This window comes from Bison bison, unplaced genomic scaffold, assembly GCF_000754665.1.
Source record: "Bison bison bison isolate TAMUID 2011002044 unplaced genomic scaffold, Bison_UMD1.0 scf7180017864368, whole genome shotgun sequence".
NCBI classification, from domain to species: Eukaryota; Metazoa; Chordata; class Mammalia; order Artiodactyla; family Bovidae; genus Bison; species Bison bison.
The window spans coordinates 184,733-204,109 of NW_011494940.1; the positions used below are offsets into that span (position 1 = coordinate 184,733).

Below are 19,377 nucleotides of genomic sequence, written 5' to 3' on the forward strand. Positions count from 1 at the left end.
TGGTCCCCCAGCTGAAGCACCATCTTCACCCCCAGCCTCCATGAGAATGCTCCTGAAAGGTCAGGAGATGGTTTCCAGTTAGAGGAAGCTTTGGAAATGAGGTTTACTTTCTTGAACATCAAACGTCTTCCCGTTCCACCCAGATAAATCTCCAGTCCGGACTTCAGAGTCTTGCTTCTTCCTTTCCGGAAATAGTCCTGGCCAACTTCCCCCACCCGCTGGGAACCTCTCAATCATTGTCTGACCTGTTCACCTCCCCTTCTATCAGGGGAAAGAAATCAAGGCGAGAGACTTTTTTTTTTAATCTTGGCAACATTAGCTGTTTGCTCAAGGATTGGGCAACCACAAACCACAATTTGGATAAAATTTTTCAGTTCCTTACTCAGTGAGCAGTGGTCAGTGCTTGTTAGTATAATGTAAAGCAAAGAAAGGTCCCAACTCCAGGATCTCTGCAAAGGACCAGGCCCTCACCTGCTACCAACACAAGAATCTGGAGCTGAGCACATTACAATTCGAAACTTCAAGGCTGTCTGAGGATGTTCTTTCCTGTTCTCAACCACAGCTTCAAAGGAACACCTTTCTCACCTTTCCAGGAACTCCAGGTTCTCCGTCCAGGAGATTCTGTGAACTCTGAAAAGCCCTTCCTCTGAGTGTGGACCCCAGGGAGGGAATGACACAGTGAGATCAGCTAGCGGAAGTCCATGATCATAATAATGTTTGACTCTGGAGGTGAGGCCGGCAGGCAGGAAGGAAATCTTTAACGTGTATGGTGGAGTTTCAAATATTAAATGAAAGCTGGTTAACCTTTAAAGAAACTGACTCACTGAAAATGAAAACTTCTTCTACACTCTTTATCACAGCCCATCTGATATTACTCAGATAATAAAAGATGATATAAATTATACTAACCAAACATCTCAATGATTAAATCTGTATACATGGAGTAACAGTAGTTCTCTGGGGCTGGAGTTTGGGATTAACTAATTCTAGGCTAAGTTAATGGTCATCGTTTTGTGTATGCTTTTTTGTATCTTCTAGATTTTTTCATAATGAGCATTATCCTATACACATTTTTTCAAAGTATTTAAAAAATGTGGGCCCCAGGCATTCTCGGGTGATTATATGAGAGCTTTAGTGTTTGTGGGTCAATCTTGTTTTGTTTCAGAAATGTAGATTATGGAGTCAGCAGTTTAGGCTAGAATTCAGTCTCTGCCACTTACTATCTAATCTTGAATAATTTCCTTATCTCCTCTTAAGTCACAGTTTTCTCTTGGTTAAGAGACACTGATACTAGGACCGCCCCCCTCCCCGCCCCATAGGGGTCAATGAGAACAGGTGCACTCAGCACAGGGCCTGTGGTGTCACAAGTACTCAGCAGAGTTGCATCAAGGGGATCAAGGCTGCCCATTAATTCTAATAAGGTCATACGGAGGAACTGGTCATTAGAACTAATCTTGACTGAGCATCTAACAAAGCACACAGGACCAGTTACTATTGTATTGGCAGCAACTACTCTGGCTAAAACATTTGAAGACCATTGGAAGCTTGGCTTCCAGTTTCTATAGACATGTTTTATAAAATACATGATACCCAGAATGGTGTTCTAGGGCCATATTCACAAGGTCCTCACCCAGGTCAGCAGGACATCCTTGTCTCCCCGCCCCCCATGGGTCTATCAGTGACCTTACCTATGATGACAAGGATGAAAAGCAGAGTGGCCACACCTGCTATTATGTAGAACATGATGCTGATGTGGTAGGCAAGCTTGTCCTGGTCTTTGATGTTGGGTACCAAGACGGGAGGGACCAAGAACCCAATGGCAATTCCAAGCTATAGAAGACAGAGACAATCAATTATAGTATCAATAGCCAAGAGGCACACATTTAAGAGACTCCTAATAAGAAACAATCCTCAACTTCCAGTCCTTAAAACCCAGACAGGGGTTGTTTCCCACTCAAGACACCAGAGATCTTTCTTTTGATTGACAGCTCAACCCACACACCCTCTTGACCACCGTCACTATCAATGGTGGTTTAGTGTACAGTTTAGGACTGTAGCCTGCCAGGCTCCTCTGTCCATGAGATTCTCCAGGCAAGAATACTGGAGTGGGTTGCCTTTTCCTTCTCCAAGGGATCTTCCAACCCAGGAATCGATCCCAGGTCTCCTGCCTTGCAGGCAGATTCTTTACTGACTGAGCTACGAGGGAACCACTGAAAAAGATTGTAGTTGGGGTTCTCATTGCAGGCGATTTTTTTTTCTAACAACAAATTAATGAAGAACAGTTTTTATACTCCCATCTCTGTGGTAAAGTAAAACAACGCTAGTTTTGCTTTTGGTTCCAGTTAAATTCTTGATTTCACTGAATCTGTTAAACTGTAGCTGAGAGACCACCTGAGGGATAAATTCTATACACTATAACCCCAAGAACTTGCATCCAATGAGAGACGGAAGCCAAACATTGTGACCACACTGACAAACGTAAATGTTTCAGTTCACTCTGTAACTTGTCATTTAGAAAGCATCTGTGGTGTGAATTCACAGAACTGCATAAATTTATATACACAGGACATAGGAACATGCAAACTGGCTATAAACACACACACACATACTCACATACCCCAACAAACTGAAACATCTCATATCAGCACTGCAGTTCTAACTTCAGGGACCTAACAGTTGAGTATTTCTGACAGCAGGAACACCGTGATTCAGGAGTGACCAGCTGAGATACAAGGCCCCAAACCCTTCTGCCACATGAAATACCAAGGTGGAAATTGGAACACAGCCTGAAAACTCATGCAAGATTCAAATTCTAGAATTGAGAGACGCTAACTCTTTTGTATTAAGGTACCACTTCTCCTTTATTGAATTTGAAAGCAACTGCAGGGAGAGAAGCAATTTGCTTTCAGGCCGATTATAACATCATTAACTGCCAATGCACTCATCGTCCCAGTTGGTTTTCTAGCCTGTCAGTTATAGCCACTCAAGGTAGTCACTAGTGATTCTTAGCTCTGAAATAGTCTCAAAAGTCATCATCAACAGGTTCAGAGCAGCATTCTTCCAGTGCGTACTGTATACAATCAACAAGTCAAACTGATCTTCTAAGCACCTGCTTTTTGAAATGTATTCTGCTAGATTTCTGAGGGAGTACAGAGATGTATATGGCAGAGTACTGCTTCAAGGAGCTTTATAATCTAGTGGGGGCAGGGAGAATTAAAAGAAAGATACAAAAGGTAACACAAATGGAGATACTTGTGGGTTGAAATGATTGAACAATAGTTCCAGAGTTCCTTTATCATCCTCTGTTATACACCCATTATTAGAGGACTAAATAGAGGTTTAGTGACTTGTTCAGGGTCACACAGAGTTGAGAAACCAGACCTCCTGGCATCTCGAAGACGTGCCTCCTTCATGGGGCCTAGATTGCCCTTCAGGGCTAAAGTCATGAGAAAAGTCCAAGCGAGCAGGCTCCTCCATGAGAAGGTATTTCATGTCCTTAGAGGTTTATCTGATCCTCACTTACATTAATCTATCAGAGTTGAGTCCCGCTTCTTAACTGCTGGTCTCCAAGATGTTGAGGGTAAAAACCAGCCAAAGATAGAGGGGCAAATGTAGCTTTCACAGCTGGGAAGCTGGGCCACTGCACGCCCTCTCTGGTTTCCTAAGCGCTTTGAAGTTGCAGATCTAGCGTCAAACAGGATGCCAGAGGGTCCCTTTGGCAAGAATGAGGGAAGATATGGGACTTCACTCAAGGTCCTGGGATTCTCTCATTCTCAAAAGGACCTTGATGGAGGGGGACCTAATGCCCAGTGATGTTCTGCCTCGAGAGGGAGGTCCTCCCAGCTGGGTCCACGCTGCACACCTGAGCCCTCAGAGGCCCCCCTCCATCCTCTGTCCACACTCCGTCCACACTCTAAGCCTGAATGAGTACTTTTGCAGCCTCAGGATGGGGCAATCAGCTTAAGGGCCTGAGGCAGCCCTGGCCAGGTGGCAAGGCTGTCCCACAGGGACCTTTCTCCAGGAGGATGCCAGCTTTGGCAGTACTTTCATACCCAGTGTGAACATTCAAACACAGGGATCGCACTGCCAGCTGCTGCCTCTTCTGTTTTCCAGAGCATATATTTCTCCTGCTTCTTGAAAGCCATGCTCAGTGAGTGTGCAGAGCCCTATACCCAGCTCCTAGATCCCGAGTCTGTGCCTTAGCAGGAACTCAGCCATGTTGGCTGGCTGGGTGGATGGACAGATGGATATTGGTAGAAGGTCTTATCTACACAAAGCTGGTAGAATCACACAGGTCTGCCCACTAATGACCATGTTCTTTCTACAAACCATGCTGTATTTCCAGTCGTAAGGGAAGAAAATCAGTGTGGGGCTGTGGGTGGGAAGAGGGTAGGATCCTGACTAGCTTTTGAGCATCTGCTAGGCACTGGGCATGTAATACAGCTTATCTTTTTCACTTAGTCCATGAACTCTTACAACAAAGACAAAAATGAGAAAAACTGGTCAGTACGCAGCCAGCATCACACTGGCTGGTAGCATAAGAGTTGGGTTCCCAAACCAGTTCTGTCTGACTCTGGGCCCCAGCTCACCTCCTGCCTCCCAGGAAATGGTGCTGGTGTGATATCAGTCAACCTAGAAGCCTATATTTTCACTCCTTTGAGTTCTGTCACACACTTGAGAGGACACCCACCAGGGTGAAAACCAGAGACCTGCAGCCCAAGTGAGGCCAAGAAAAATGTGAAGAATTGAGAGAATGCTGCTCCCAAGGGTAGGATCCTCATCTTTTCCATGCTCACAAAAAAAGCAAGGACCCACACCATGAATGTAAAGGATTAAAAATCACTGCTTAAAAAAAAAAAAAAATTCACTGCTAACTGGTTCTGGCTTGCCCTTTGCCCCAGCATTTGTTCTAGTTTTATCCTCCTCAAATAGTCATGGGCAAAGTACACAACTCACAGACAAACCCAGTCACAGTCTCCAGCCTTCAGAGCCTAGGAGCCTAATTACGATGGTGCACTTTGCCCCAGAAGAAGACGTTTAATCCAAACGGGGTGAATGAAGGATGGAGATGCAGACTGGGAAGACACTCTATTTTTATCTTTGATTTGATTTCACCCTTTCTGCAAACGCAAGGATGACATCTAAACCCTGTTGCAAGAGCTGCGATCATGAGCACTTGCAGAGCAAATGTCCCAGTTAAAAACACGCCTATGCAGCCTGAGGGCTTCGGGTGACAGGAGGAAGCCATACTTGCGTCATGCATCACTTGTCATTCTCGCTCACGAACTTGGCAGAGCAAAAATTAATCCAGAAATCACGAGGCTGCATCTGGGGTAAGACGTCCACACTTAACCACTACACAGCACAGCACAACATGTGTTTTATTTGCTCTGAGACCCACAGAACCACTGTCCCCATCACCATCCACATGGGGCACCCAGAAAAGCCCCAAGTCAGACAGAATCAGAACCCAGGCACAAAGCTGCTCCCCAAAGCTGCCTGGTCATGAACATGCCCAGACCATCCAGGGTCTCCCCAAAGTTGCCTGATCATGAACACGCCCAGAGTATCTAAGGAAGACCCTGGGGCTTTCGCAAAAGGCAGGGAGCTCTGTGTCAACACCATGGTGAGGGCTCAGTCCTACCGGAACTGGGACAGACCACTGGTCCCCATCTGAGCCCTCTGCCAGGGTTGCAGGCACCTCATCCTCCAGACCCAGGTATTGGCCAGGAGGTTGCTGCTCCTCTTGATAGGAAGCAACCATATCAGCAAGCAGGTTCTCACCCACCGAATCTCATTCCTCCTCGGCCCTTTCCTCCCCCAGGCAGACCGGCTGATCAGAGAAAGCCGAGCCCACAGCCCCACGGCTAGGCCCCCACTGCCTCACTCCTCCCCTTTGGCCATAGTCACCAGATCAGGATAACATATCTCTTGCATTTCAGGGCTCCCAAGAGCTAGCTCCCTGGGACCAAGGATCAGAAATGTCCCCTTAGTGAGTCAGCAGTTTCCCTGCAGCAGAAGCCCCGGGCTTGAAGGCTCCCTTCCAACTTGGTCTCCTTATGTCGTCACTGGGAATCACCTTGCTCCTCAAGGAGCTCACACCCATGAGGTTCATTTTAAGAGTGAACATTGTTCATTTCAAAGCAAACCTCTCCCCCTTCCTCCTTTGTACCCCAGTGTCCCTCTGACTTGTCATCACTCTATACAGTAGTTAAGGGCTTAGGCTCCGCAGTCAGAAAGGTCTGAGTTCACAGGCCAGCTGCCAGTCACTAGAAGGCTGACGTTGACATGTTATTTCCCTTCATTTCGCCTGTTTCCTAGCCCACAGGAAGGTACTGTACTGCCGCTCAGGGGGTTGCTCTGAGGACTAGTGGGCCCATCGGAATGGACTTCACAGCAGGATGCTCTATGTCAGGAGGGTTCACTCCCTTCCCACCCGCCACGCCCTCCCACAGCATGGGCGACAACCCTGGGAGGACAGGCCACCTGGACAAACAAGACGTGCTCGTTTGACCGATGCATCCGCTCAGCCACCTACCCTGGTTCTCCTCCTCATCCTTCTCTGCTCCTTTTCTCCATGGAATTTTCTGGGCAAGAATACTGGAATGGGCTGCCATTTCCTTCTCCAGGGAATGTTCCTCACCCAAGGATTGAACCCGGGCCTCCCACACTGCAGGCAGATTCTTTACCATCTGAGCCACCAGGGAAGCACCAAAAGGTGCTACAAAAAGCAGTATGTCAACTTTCCATCCCATACACACAAACCCACCCACTCCTGGGCTCACGTCTGGACTCTGGTCCCTCAGACGTGGACAGCAGGGCCACCCGCAGGGAGGCTGCCACCACACCCTGTGGACAAACCCAGAAGTGACTTCAGCACTCAAGGTCCATCCCTACACACTGCTGTGTGCATTTGAACACCACAAAGTGGTGCTGCGGAGGCAAGTGGGCACCTCAACACAAAATTCCGCACCTATTACGCCGCTCTCCCCGCTTGGCCAGGGCCACTCAGACCACTGCTTACACCTCAGTGAACACGCCACACCTCAGTGATCAAGGCATAACTAATCTGGGCAAAACGACACACAGAAAAGCCTCCGGGCCCCCAGGGCGGCGTGGCACGCTGCAGGAAAGCCCAGGCTCAGAGGGCGGTCCTGGGACTGAGTCTTGGATGCCCCAGAAAGGAGCGAGGCAGCTGCTGGGCACAGCAACACTGAACTCGATCAACGGTTTACTCATGAGGACAGGCCACCCAGGACCACCTGGCAGCTCCTAGGAACACATCACAGTCAGCAATAATGTGCAGGCAGAGCCTGCTCACATGACTGTATTTGTTAAATTCCCAAATCCAAGCCCCTGGCTTCTTCTGAAAAAGCCAACTCAGGATTAAGGATGGAGCAGACCTTCAGGAACAAAAACAATCTCTGATTTGGGGACAAATCGCCCATGAAAGAGGTTTTTGGATTTAAAACGCTAAGCTTAGATCCCTAAGAACTTGAGAAGCGGTGTCACAGCTGGTCAGACTCTAGACTCCCTTAGGATCCCCTCCCCTAATCACAGGGTTTGTCCTCAAATCTGTGATTGCGCTGGTGGCTTACATAACCTCGACACTCTTGGATTTCCTCAGTCCTTCAGGTGGCGCTAGTGATAAAGAACCCGCCTGCCAATGCAGGACACGAAAGAGATATGGGTTTGATATCTGGGTCAGGAAGATCCGCTGGAGGAGGGCACAGTAACCTACTCCAGTATTCTAGTCTGGAGAATCCCATGGACAGAGGAGCCTAGCAGGCCAAGAGTCAGACACGACTGAAGCAACTTAGCAGGCCCTTGAGGAAAGAGGTGAGGTGGAGGCAGGAGGAGCACCAGGGACACCGGGACGGCCTGTAAGACTTGCCTCCCAGGGAAGGTCAGAAGCTCCATCAAGGCTGACTCACTGTGCTCGCACGCCACAGCTGCCGGCCTGCTGCTGCTGGTGCTGCTAAGTCGCTTCAGTTGTGCCCGACTCTGTGTGACCCCAGAGACGGCAGCCCACCAGGCTCTGCTTCTAAATGCTGTACCTACGTGCACACACACCCTCCTTTAATCCCGATTTTTTGTTGTTGTTTTGCTTTCTATGCTGTTTTGGCGGTGCCGGGTTTTCACTGTGGTGTGTAGGCTTGGTTGCCCCATGGCATGTGGGATCCTAGTTCCCTGACCAGGGGTCGAATGTGTTCCTTGCATTGGAAGGCGGATTCTTAACCACTCGACCACCAAGGAAGTCCCCAAATCTCTATTTTAAAATTGAGAAAACTAGTCATTTAAGTAGCTTGTCCAAGGTCACAGAACAGCAAGTGTTCTATGCTAGGCTTCAAGTTCAGGCCATGGGTACTAGAGTCCGTAGCCTTAACCATTTGGCTGAACATTCCAGTCCTAGCTGTTATTCAAAGCAGAAGGAAGGACATGAATACATAATGAGCACCCACTGTGTGCTAGGCAGTTGCTAAATGATTTTTCATGCTATTTCATTAAATTCCTCACAACAACTCCCTGAAGTCGTCAAGATTATCTCTGGTTTGGTTTTTACAGAAGAGAAAACTATAACTTTGCCCAAGGTCACCCAGCTTCTAATGGCAGAACTGAGACGCGAGCCCATGGCAATCGGATCCAAGCCCCTTGACAAACTGGGCATATTTCATGGAAGTAACTGCCTCAGAGACCTGATAACATCTCCAGGCTTACAGGTGCAATGCTATCATTCAAGCGCCTCCCATGAGTCTAGCTACTGGAGGAAGCAATCAGCAGATGTGGTTCCAGCTATAGTCTGACTGATGACCACTTAGTCAACCCCTATGGGTTTTCCTGTTCTTACATGCTTGACTTCTGATTGTCTTCCATGTAGGCTATTTGTCATCTCTCCAGCTAGATTTTAGGAGAGGGACATTGATAAATCTTACCTTGTGTGACCCCTCCCCATGCCACACCAGTACTCTGCCAAGAACAGAGATGAGGCTCAGGAAATACCTTCTGAACAGAGAAGACTTTTAGAACTCCACAGCTCAAACCTAAATCAAGTATTGCCAGTCTCTGCTACAGCAAAGAAGCTGGGCAGAATAGCAATTTGCTGAACTGCAAGAGTTGACCACCAAAAGAAAGCAGATGCAAGGTGGAATAACGCAGGGAAGACCCCCAATTTGGAGCTCCCCAAAATCAGACACGGGGGTCACTGGAATGTAGGCTGATCAACCACCCACCCTCAAACCTACACTTAAGATTTACTGAACACCCACTGATAGGAAGCTCCACACTAAAAGGTAGGGGAGGAGATAAATGCAAGACGAAGGGCATTACCAAGCTTCCAAGCAGCCAACACGCCTTGAACTTGACCTACAGCCTTGGGGATGGGTTTCCTCCTCATTATTGAGAGGGTGCAGATAGCAGAGGTACCCTGGGCTCTAAACAGAGAAGGTGCTAAGTTTAGGGAAGGGGCCTGAGTTCTACTGGGAAATTTTGATTAATTTTTTTGACAAAGGGCTTGCTTTTTTTTTTCTTTTAGTTGAGCTTCATATTTGTGCTGCTTTCAGTCATCACCTCAGGAGGCTCCTGATGCACACATGCCTCCTGTTAAGGGTAGCTGTTGCTCCTGAAATTGTGCTTGTGGTGACATCAGCAAAGGCTCCGTCCTGGTCTAGGTGAGAGCAGCCTTTACCCCCCTTTCCAGCCTCTGTTCCCCTTTCCCCAACTGCCCGACTCATGGCCAAAGGTCCCCCTCATGACAGAGCGGACAGCCAGTGGCCACAGGCTCCTAGAACTTCCCCAGTGATTCAGTCGGGGAAGAGGAAAGAAAAGGGACATCTTTCTAACCACCAGGCCAGGAAAGGGGTGGATGCAGACCTCAGTTTCTCCAACTCTTGGAAAAAATAAAAAGCTCCATTGAGATGGAGCTTTGGCACTTCCACCAACCCCCAATCAGACGCCAGCCCACGGCAGCCAACAGTTGAACTCACACATCTTGGGTACTGTTCCCATGCTCAACCTCACCACTCCCTGCCTGGTGACAGATGGTGAAATAGCCCAAAGCAGAAGAACTGTTTCCTTTGTCTGATATGTCACATGCTGTCATTCCTGAAAGCAGTTCATGTGACCATGAGTGCACGCTTAGTCGCCAGTCGTGTCTGACTCTGTGACCCCATTAGCCCGCCAGGCTCCTCTGTCTATGGAATTCTCCTGGCAAGAATACTGGAGTGAGTTGCCATGCCCTCCTCCAGGGGATCTTCCCAACCCAGGGATTGAACCCTGCATTGCAGACAGATTCTTTACCAGCTGAGCTATCAGGAAGCCCCTTATGTGACCATACACACTTCTAATACTCCCAAGTTTTCATCTGAGTCTGATTGGGCTTCCTTGGTTGAAAGACCCCCACTTCTGACTTTCAGAGGTGAAACTCAGACCAGAGGGCTTACTCACAGGCAGGCCCTGGAAGAGTGGTTTCTTAACAGGCTGCCACGAGCCAGACCCAGCTCCTCCCACTTCAGGGTGAGCCTCCAAAAAGAGACAGGCGGGGCCTTAGGTAGTTTTTCCCTAAGATGCCAACTTCATAAGGTAACTAGCCCTGCCTCATGGTCCCAGAGAGATCTGGAAAGGAAAAAAAATATAAACCTTGCACCAGAAAAACTTTTAATTAGCCATATCTACCACCATCCCCGGAGAGTAATACCATGAACTCTGGCCTGGGATTTAGAGAGTTACCCAGGACCTACTTACCTGAGGTCAGCTCCCCTCCTACCTGGCCCGACACTTCCACCACTAGTCACTCCATCAGCCTTAGAGTCTAATCCCTCTTCTCTTAGATGTGAATTCAGGAACTTTTCTATTGCTAAAGTCCATGGGGTCTCAAAGAGTCGGACACGACTGAGTGACCAAACAACTCTTTCCTAAGAGCTCAGAATGTGGGTTGGCACAGAGTAGATATTCAAGAAATATTTGTTCAGTCAGTAAATAATGGCTGTGGTGCATTGTCTCAAAGAAACCATAGCTCCCAAGAACTGACATAAAGGTCAGAGTGCTTGGCCCTATAAATGGAGAGTATAGCCCTTAATGGGTTTACACTAGTGGTAAGGAAGCTGCCTGCTAATGCAGGAGATGTAAAAGATGTGGGTTTGATCCCTGGGTCAGGAAGATCCCCTGGAGGAAGGCATGGTAGTTCACTCCAGTGTTCTTGCCTGGAAATCCCATAGACAGAGGAGCCTGGTGGGCTACAATCCATAGGGTTGCAAAGAGTCAGACTCCACGGAAGGGACTTAGCACATATACACATAGGCCTTAACGGCTTCCCAGGTGGCTCAGGGGCAAAGAAGCCACCTGCCAAGCTGGATCCAATCCCTGGGTTAGGAAGACTTCCTGGAGAAGGAAACGGCAACCCGTTCTAGTATTCCTGCTTGGGAAATTCCATGGATGGAGGTGCCTGGCACGCTACAGTCCATAGGGTCACAAAGAGTCAGACATAACGACAAACCAACCAGCCATCGAAACCCTTAATCCAAGGTTCTACCACATGAGATAGACAGCCAAGGGGGTTAGAGCCTTCATTTACTGCTCTCATTTGTCACATTACGAGTGGTCTGTCAACTGGGGAAACACCCAGAGGCTGGCTGGAATGGTTGCAATCCAGTATCAATAGAATTCAAAGAGAAACACAGACTGATGGCCAGGGGCCTGTGTCAGGTACTTGCAAGGGACAGAGATCCGGCCCGCAGTGGGGACACCCTGGTAAAGGATGCGGATTTTTGTGGAGCAGCATGAGAATACAAGGCAAGCACTCCTGGGGCAGATAATGGGGTCCTCTCTTCCCCAAGGAGAGACAGAAGAACTCTGGAGAGAGAAAAGTCAGTGATCACACTCACGTGGATGGTCTGAGCCCCGCCAGCCCCGCTTGTCACCGTGGGTCAGCATCACCCTTAGGTGGTTGGGGGTGCTGGTTTAGTAGCTCAGTCGTGTCCGACTCTTTGCGACCCCATGGACTGTAGTCCACCAGGCTGCTCTGTCCATGGGATTTCTGGGGCAAGAATACCAGAGTAGGTTGCCATTTTCTTTTCCAGGGGATCCTCCTGACCCAGGGATCAAACTCGGGTCTCCTGCATTGTAGGCAGATTCTTTACCGACTGAGCCACCAGGAAAGCCCAACTGTAAGGGGCCTGGGAGAAAATGTGGTAACACCAGGACTACTAGGCCCTGAGGAAAGACTTCTTACTCCTGGGACCCATCTCCTGACAGTGAGGACTAAGTCAGTTCTGTGTTCTGACACCAAGGCTACTGCCTACATTGAAGACAGGAGCCATCCAGGGCATACAGAGATTGAAAAGCTGCTTTGTGCCATCCCCTTGCAAAAGGCCCTTCTTGGAATCAAAAAGGAGTTAGAATGGTCCATAGGACCTCAGGAGCTGCATCATGGCTCAAGTCAAAAAGATCAAATCAGCAGGGATGCTCTGGAACCCAGCAGCTCTGGGAGAGGCCCCAACAACCAGAACAACTAGAACTTTTTCTAAAATCAGCAACTGATTCTAAAATTAAGAATGGTGAGCCCTGTAAACCAAGGGTGTGGCCCCTAATCCAAGGTGGCTCTTTACCAGGTGGCCAGGACCTGATCTATATACAGGAAGCCTTTTACTTTCTGAGTGTCATGGGCAAGTCTACAGATACTTTTTTCAGGGCACGTAAGGGGCTTCCCTGATAGCTCAGTTGGTAAAGAATCCGCCTACAATACAGGGGATGCCGGTTCAATCCCTGGGTCAGGAACAATCCCTGGAGAAGGGGTAGGCTACCCACTCCAGTATTCCTGGGCTTCCCTTGTGGCTTCATTGGTAAAGAACCCGCCTACAATGTGGGAGACCTGGTTTTGATCCCTAGGTTGGGAAGATCCCCTCAAGAAGGGAAAGGCTACCCCCTCCAGTATTCTGGCCTGGAGAATTCCATGGACTGTATAAGTCCTGGGATCACAAAGAGTTGGGCACGACTGAGCGACTATCATTTTCACTTTCAAAAGCCCTTTTGCACAGAATTTCAGTTTTCAAGGCACCTGCACATCCAGCTTGCAAACAGCATCAAAACCATCCAGTGAGGTGAACAGCAGGAAGCCCATGGCACAGATGAGACACAGAGCCCTGGGAGGGCCCGTCCTTCTCTCCATTTCATAACTGAGTTGGCTCAACTCGCTAAAGTCACAGAGCTGATCGGTAGTGAGGTAACATCAGGACTTCTGTGGGTCCACTCCCAGCCCTGCTCTCTTCCCACAGAGCCTCACTGAGCCAGGCTTCAAGCAGCCCAGGAACACGTGGTCTGAGACCCAAGATGAGCCAGGGACCAATGGGGTCCTTTGCAATGGGGTTTGCTACATAACTAAGGAATGTGTTTGGGTCATTATAGAATGGCTAACAATTACTCTGGACCTATTATCAAAGTTCCTTCTAGGGGCGTCCCTGGTGGTCCAGTGGCTAAGAGCCCATGTTCTCAATGTAGGGGGGCCTGGGTTCGATCCCTGGTCAGGGAACTAGATCCCACATGCCCCAACTAAGACCCAAAACAGCCAAGTAAATAAATAATTTTCTTCTTAAAGTTCTTTCTGGACAGTGAGTCAGAGGCAGTACAGTAACTGGAGAAAATGTCAATATCTCTGGGTGTCTCTCAACAAAATTACAGTGGTGGTCTGATCCCTGCAAACACAACTTCCTTCCCTCACAGTAGCCTTGAGAGAACCGAACATTTCCAAGGAGGACTGTCATTATCGTTGTATAGTTGCTGCCTCTTTTGCGATCCCATAGACTGTAACCCGCCAGGCCCCTCTGTCCCTGGAATTCTCTGGGCAAGAATACTGGAATGGGTTGCCATTCCCTGCTCCAGGGGATCTTCCTGACCCAGAGATCAAACCCACATCTCCTGCTTGGCAGGCAGATTCTTTACCACTGAGACACCAGGGAAGCCCTAGGACTGTCTTTACTCCACAAATAAAGCAAGGCATTATTGAGATGCCTGTCCCAAGGCTAGAGGCTGAGAATGTCTCTTGGCAGCCAGGTCTTCCCAGGCCTCACCCCCCAAGTCAGCCAGTCTCAAAGGAGGAGGAGCTTCCCCACCTGCCACTCTTCCCAGGACCAGCTTCCAAGGCTGCTGAGGAAGCAGGTGGAGGGGATTTTCTCAGGAGGCCCACTGACACATAAAAAGTGGAAAAGATTAATAGGAGTTCTGGGCCAAGCTGCATTTTTCCTCCACCCACCACTCCCATGCTCCTGAGGCCCTGGGTGACATGTCATTCCATGGCAAATATATGCTCTGGAATCTCCCTTCAGCAATGAGAAGACAATGCCCCAAAGATAAAGGGTAAAACCAGAACACCAGTTGTCCATCTTTCCATCTGCACGTTCTCAGTCCCCACCATGTGCCCACCAGGGCCTCTTCTGGCCTGTTTTCTATAAACAAGGTCTTATGGGGGGTGACCTATTTCTAGAAGGGTGGCGATGCCAGCACCAACCTAACGCATCGGTGGAGGGAGTGGACAGGCAGGTCTGCTTAAGTTCCTTCCTGACCTATGGTGTCAGGGAGGAGGGTCAGTGAGTGGTGTTCCTGGGACAGCAGCTGAGGTGAAAGAAAGGCCTAGATCCAGAGGCACCTGAAGGAGTGCTGCGAACCTGAGTCTGGTGGGAGGGAGAAGACGGATGTGCACTCAGTGAATGTCTATGGAGGCTCCTCCGGGCTCAGGAGCTTTCACACATCGTTTAACATGGATGTCCACCTGTGAGGCTGGCTTCCTTGTTACAGATAAGGAAGCTGATGCCCCAAGAGGGCAGGTGTCCAACCAGAGGCCCCAAAGATGGGGGCTGGCAGAGCCGGGTCAGGGTCCCATGGCTCCCGTACCAGGACTTCTCAAATTTCAGTATCACAGTTCCTGGTGGAGAATCAAAACCACAGATTCTAAAGTCCCACCCTGGAGAGGGTAATTCCTTGGATCTGGCCCCCTAGGCCTGGCAATCTGCATATCTAACAAACAATACTCCCCCCTTCCCCATCCCCCGCCCAGGTGGTGCTGATGCTGGAGATTCCTGGAGCTCACTTAGAAACAATGGCCCTTCACTGCCCCGAGGACTCCCCAGGTGGTGCTAGTGGTAAAGAACCTGCCTGCCAATACAGGAGACATAGGAGACGAGGGTTCGATCCTTGGGTCAGGAAGATCTCCTGGAGAAGGGCATGGCAACCCGCTCCTGTATTCTTGCCTGGGAAATCCCATGGACAGAGGAGCTTGATGGGCTACGGCCCATAGGGTTGCAGAGTCGGACATGACTGAAGTGACTTAGCATCCCCCAAGGACAGAAATCAAGAGCTAATTCTCAGCTGCTGTCTCCCTTGGAGTCCCAGGAAGGGGTGGATGGTGGGACCCCGGCGTGCTCCTGCCTAGCTCCTTGACAGAGAAGAAACAGGCCTCTGAGTTCATTGAGGGGCTCCACAAACAGGAAGCCCAGGTCAAAGGTCTGAGGAGGCGAGGACTGCTCAAGGGGAGCCACCACCCCAAACAGCTGGTTGCAATGGACCCTGCTTTAAGGCCACAACTCATGGCACCCCACTTCCTACATTTCTGAGTTGGTGGGCACAGCAAATGGCCCTGAACAGAGACAGCTGCGTCCAGAGCCAGCTGGGCAGCCGCAGCCATGCCAACACAGCAACGTGGGGGTAGAGATCAGGAATGTCCAGGGGAGAGGAAGAGGAAGAAAAATAACCCCCAACCTTGCTCCAGCTCCTGTCCCCTTCCTTCCTGGAGTCAGCAGAGTTGTCCCATCAAGACTGATCTGGTACCAAAAGGGATTTGTGTTCACCTCCTCTCTAAAGAAAGAGTCGGACAGGAGCCACAGCAAATACCACTCCACTCGTGGTTAGGGGACACTCTGTCTAATCCCGAAAAGTTGATGAGCAAGGGAAAGCCAGCCCTACCTCCCAATACCCTCCTCTCTGTCCTCACGCTGGGGCAAGGCCTCATCTCCAACCGTGTGGGGCTCAGAGGCCAAGCTACAGATTTCACCAGCAGAGAAAAGGAGAGATGCTTGCAAAAGGGGGAAGAGGCAGAGGAGTCCGGATGGGCCTCCAGAAGCTGCAGGATACCTCCCACCCCTGAATAACTCAGCAAAGACAAAGGCCCATAGTCCTGAAGAACCAAGAGAAGGGAGATGCTCCCTTGGGTTAAGTTTGGGATGGTGCTAGACAGAAGTCAAGAGATAGAGAAGAAAGAAAGAAGAGCAAACCCCACTTACACCCTAACCCTGTAGCTCTTTATCATCTCTGATAGAGTTAGCCACCGAGTTGTGTCCGACTCTTGGCAACCCCCTGGACTGTATAGCCCACCAGGCTCCTCTCTCCGTGGAATTCTCCAGGCAAGAATACTGGAGTGGGTTTTCATTTCCTTCTCCAGGTGCGTCTTCTCAACCCAGAGATTGAACCCGGGTCTCCTGCTTTGCAGGCAGATACTGTCTGAGCCACTGGGGAAAAAGCCCTGATAGGAATCTCTGATAGGGATCTAACCAATTCACACAGGGCCCTTTGATGTCCGGGGGTGGAGGGAGCTGAAGGCAAAGGAAGGACATCCTGTTAACAGTTTTTTTGGATAAACATCAAGAATCAGGCAGTGGAAAATGGCTGTGTCCATCTGATAAGCCTGGGCACCATCCCTCCTTCAGTAGGGTCTTAGGTTTGTAAGCCTGAGGTCTGATGTGTAGAGCTGGCCCAGTACCTGTATCATCCCCGAGACCCTAAAATCTTCAACACAGATGCCAGGTTCCATCAACCAGCACCAGACAGCTTTTAGTCTGAGTAGTTCTCAAGAGGAACAAGTCCCCATCAGGATACTGCCTGGAAACTTCTAGAAAGGCCCGCTCTTCCCTGTTGACCCAATTCCTGGTCACTTCATTCATGGAGAATTGGCTCATAACCATCACCCCCTTGGGGATGCTGTCCAGCTGGGTCCCCCGACATTCACTCTGGAGCATGTCCTCCCACAGAGTGAGCCCTAAATGTCCTGTGCACACAGACCCTTAAGCCTGCCACACAGTGCTATAATGAGCATTTCGTGTTGGTCTCTTTCCAGATCAGCAGCCAATTATCCGTGTTGAGGATACAGTAGTGACAGCACCTGTTCTTCATTCAGCAGATAAACTCTGCTCACTAGATGCACTCATTCCTCCCCTCAGCCGCCTTTTGCAGTTGCTGTTCAGCTGCCCAGTCCTGTCTGACTCTTTGTGACCCCACGAACTACAGCACTCCAGGCCTCCCCTGTTCCTACCACCTCCCCAAGTTTTCCCAAGTTCATGTCCATTAGCTAATATTATCTCCTGTGGGCTCCCAGATGGCTCAGATGGTAAAGAGCCTGCCTGCAATGTAGGAGACCTGGGTTCGACCCCTGGGTCAGGGAGATCCCCAGAGAAGAGAATGGCAACCCACTCCAGTATTCTTGCCTGGAGAATTCCATGGACAGAGCTTGGTGGGCTACAGTCCATGGAGTAACAAAGAGTCGGATACAACTGAGTAACTAATGCTTTCTTTCAATATTATCTCCATCTTACAAAAGAAGATGCCAAAAGTTAGAAAAGTTAAGGCCTTGTCCAAGAGTACACAGCAGGGCTAAAGATGGTGTTCTAACCATCGTTGGCCCAGCAGAGTTCAAGGTGCCCTGTAAGGACTGAATAGATTTTTCCACTGAAGGAGTAAGATTGAGTCATGTCAGGAAGACAATCCAGGCATGAGAGTCCCTTTCGACAACCACCTGAGCTCTCAGCTACCTGAGTGGTCACCTTACTTCCCCTTAGGAAAGGAATACTTGTTTACTAATAAGTCTGACCATTCATAAGTGCCTGTTATGCCCAGAGGCCTGAGACATGGGAGAGATGTACTAGTCAAGGTTCCAGTCCTTTGGCAAGTTTCCCATTTAGAGGAGATGGGGGAACAGGGGAAGAGGACAAGAGAAAAGTTAAGGAAGCAGGGAAACACGAACCATGGGAAAACAAAGGCCGGTATCCATGGAAACTCAGCAGTTACACAGAAGGGCAAGGACCACCTTCTGCCGGCACAGAGACTGACGAGGTGACGGCAGGGTGAGCAGGTATCAGGTACTCAACCACAAGAAACACCTCCCAAGTAGTGTGTATCTTGTTTCTTTGGTAGTAGAATACACACACACACACACACACACATATGGCCTAACCTTTACTATTTTCATTGTTTCTAACTGTACAGTTCAGTGGCATTAAGTGCATTCATATTACTGTGCAACCATCGCCTCCATCCATCGCCAATACTTTTCAGCTTTCCAAACGGAATCTCTGTATCCATTAAACACGAGCTCCTGCCACCCTCCTGCCCCAGCCCCTCAAAACCACCATTCTACATTTTGCCTCTATGAATTTGATTACTCCCATTATCTGTGGTATAATAAAAATTTATTTAGTCTTTACTCGGGTTCCTGGTACAGAGCTCTAAACCCTGGGCTTTTCTGAGTGATAGGAGTATCCTTTGTGATTCATAAGGATCCTGTTTCCATCACACCAGAACTTATCCCATGAGGTGACTCAGACTGGGGCCCTGCTAGAGCTCTGGGATGGAGCTGGTCTCCAGAAGCTCAAGTGATTAGAGTTTGGGAACTTTCAGCAAACCCCCAGAGAAGGCAATGGCAGCCCACTCCAGTACCCTTGCCTGGGAAATCCCATGGATGGAGGAACCTGGTAGGCTGTAGTCCACGACTGAGCGACTTCACTTTCACTTTTCACTTTCCTCGCTGGAGAAGGAAATGACAAACCACTCCAGTATTCTTGCCTGGAGAATCCCAGGGAAGGGGGAGCCTGGTGAGCCCCCGTCTATGGGGTCACACAGAGTCGGGCACGACTGATGTGAGTTAGCAGTGGTAGCAGCAGCAGCAGCAAACCCCCCTCCCCCTCCTTGAGAATAGGAGGGCAGCTGGGAATTGAGCTCTACAAAAACTCTTGAACCAGGAAAGTTCCGTGAGGCTGGTAAACACGTGACATCAAAGTGCTAAGAGGGCGGCACCCCACAGAGGCTCTGAAATCTCCTCCACTTGGCTTTTCCTGACTTGTACCCTTTATAATAAACCAGGAAAAACAGTTAAGTCAACTGTTTATCTGAGTTCCCTGAACCATTCTAGCAAATTACAGATCCTGAGCAAGGTTCATAGCAACCCCACCTTACAGCTAGTCAGTCAGAAATATAGGAGGTCCCTAGGACTTGCAACGGAGAAAGCAATGGCACCCCACTCCAGTACTCTTGTCTGGAAAATCCCATGGACGGAGGAGCCTGGTGGGCTGCAGTCCATGGGGTCGCTAAGAGTCGTACACGACTGAGCGACTTCACTTTCACTTT

General features: G+C 49.4%; 1 protein-coding gene across 1 annotated transcript in view; it reads right to left on the bottom strand.

The window, feature by feature from the left end:
- Window positions 1–19,377, bottom strand: part of FLVCR2 (feline leukemia virus subgroup C cellular receptor family, member 2) — a 55,722-nt gene that overhangs the window by 25,839 nt on the left and 10,506 nt on the right. Inside the window, exon 2 of the mRNA XM_010855843.1 lies at window positions 1,689–1,830. Coding sequence (XP_010854145.1) covers window positions 1,689–1,830 — 142 coding nt within the window. The remainder of the gene's footprint in view (window positions 1–1,688; window positions 1,831–19,377) is intronic.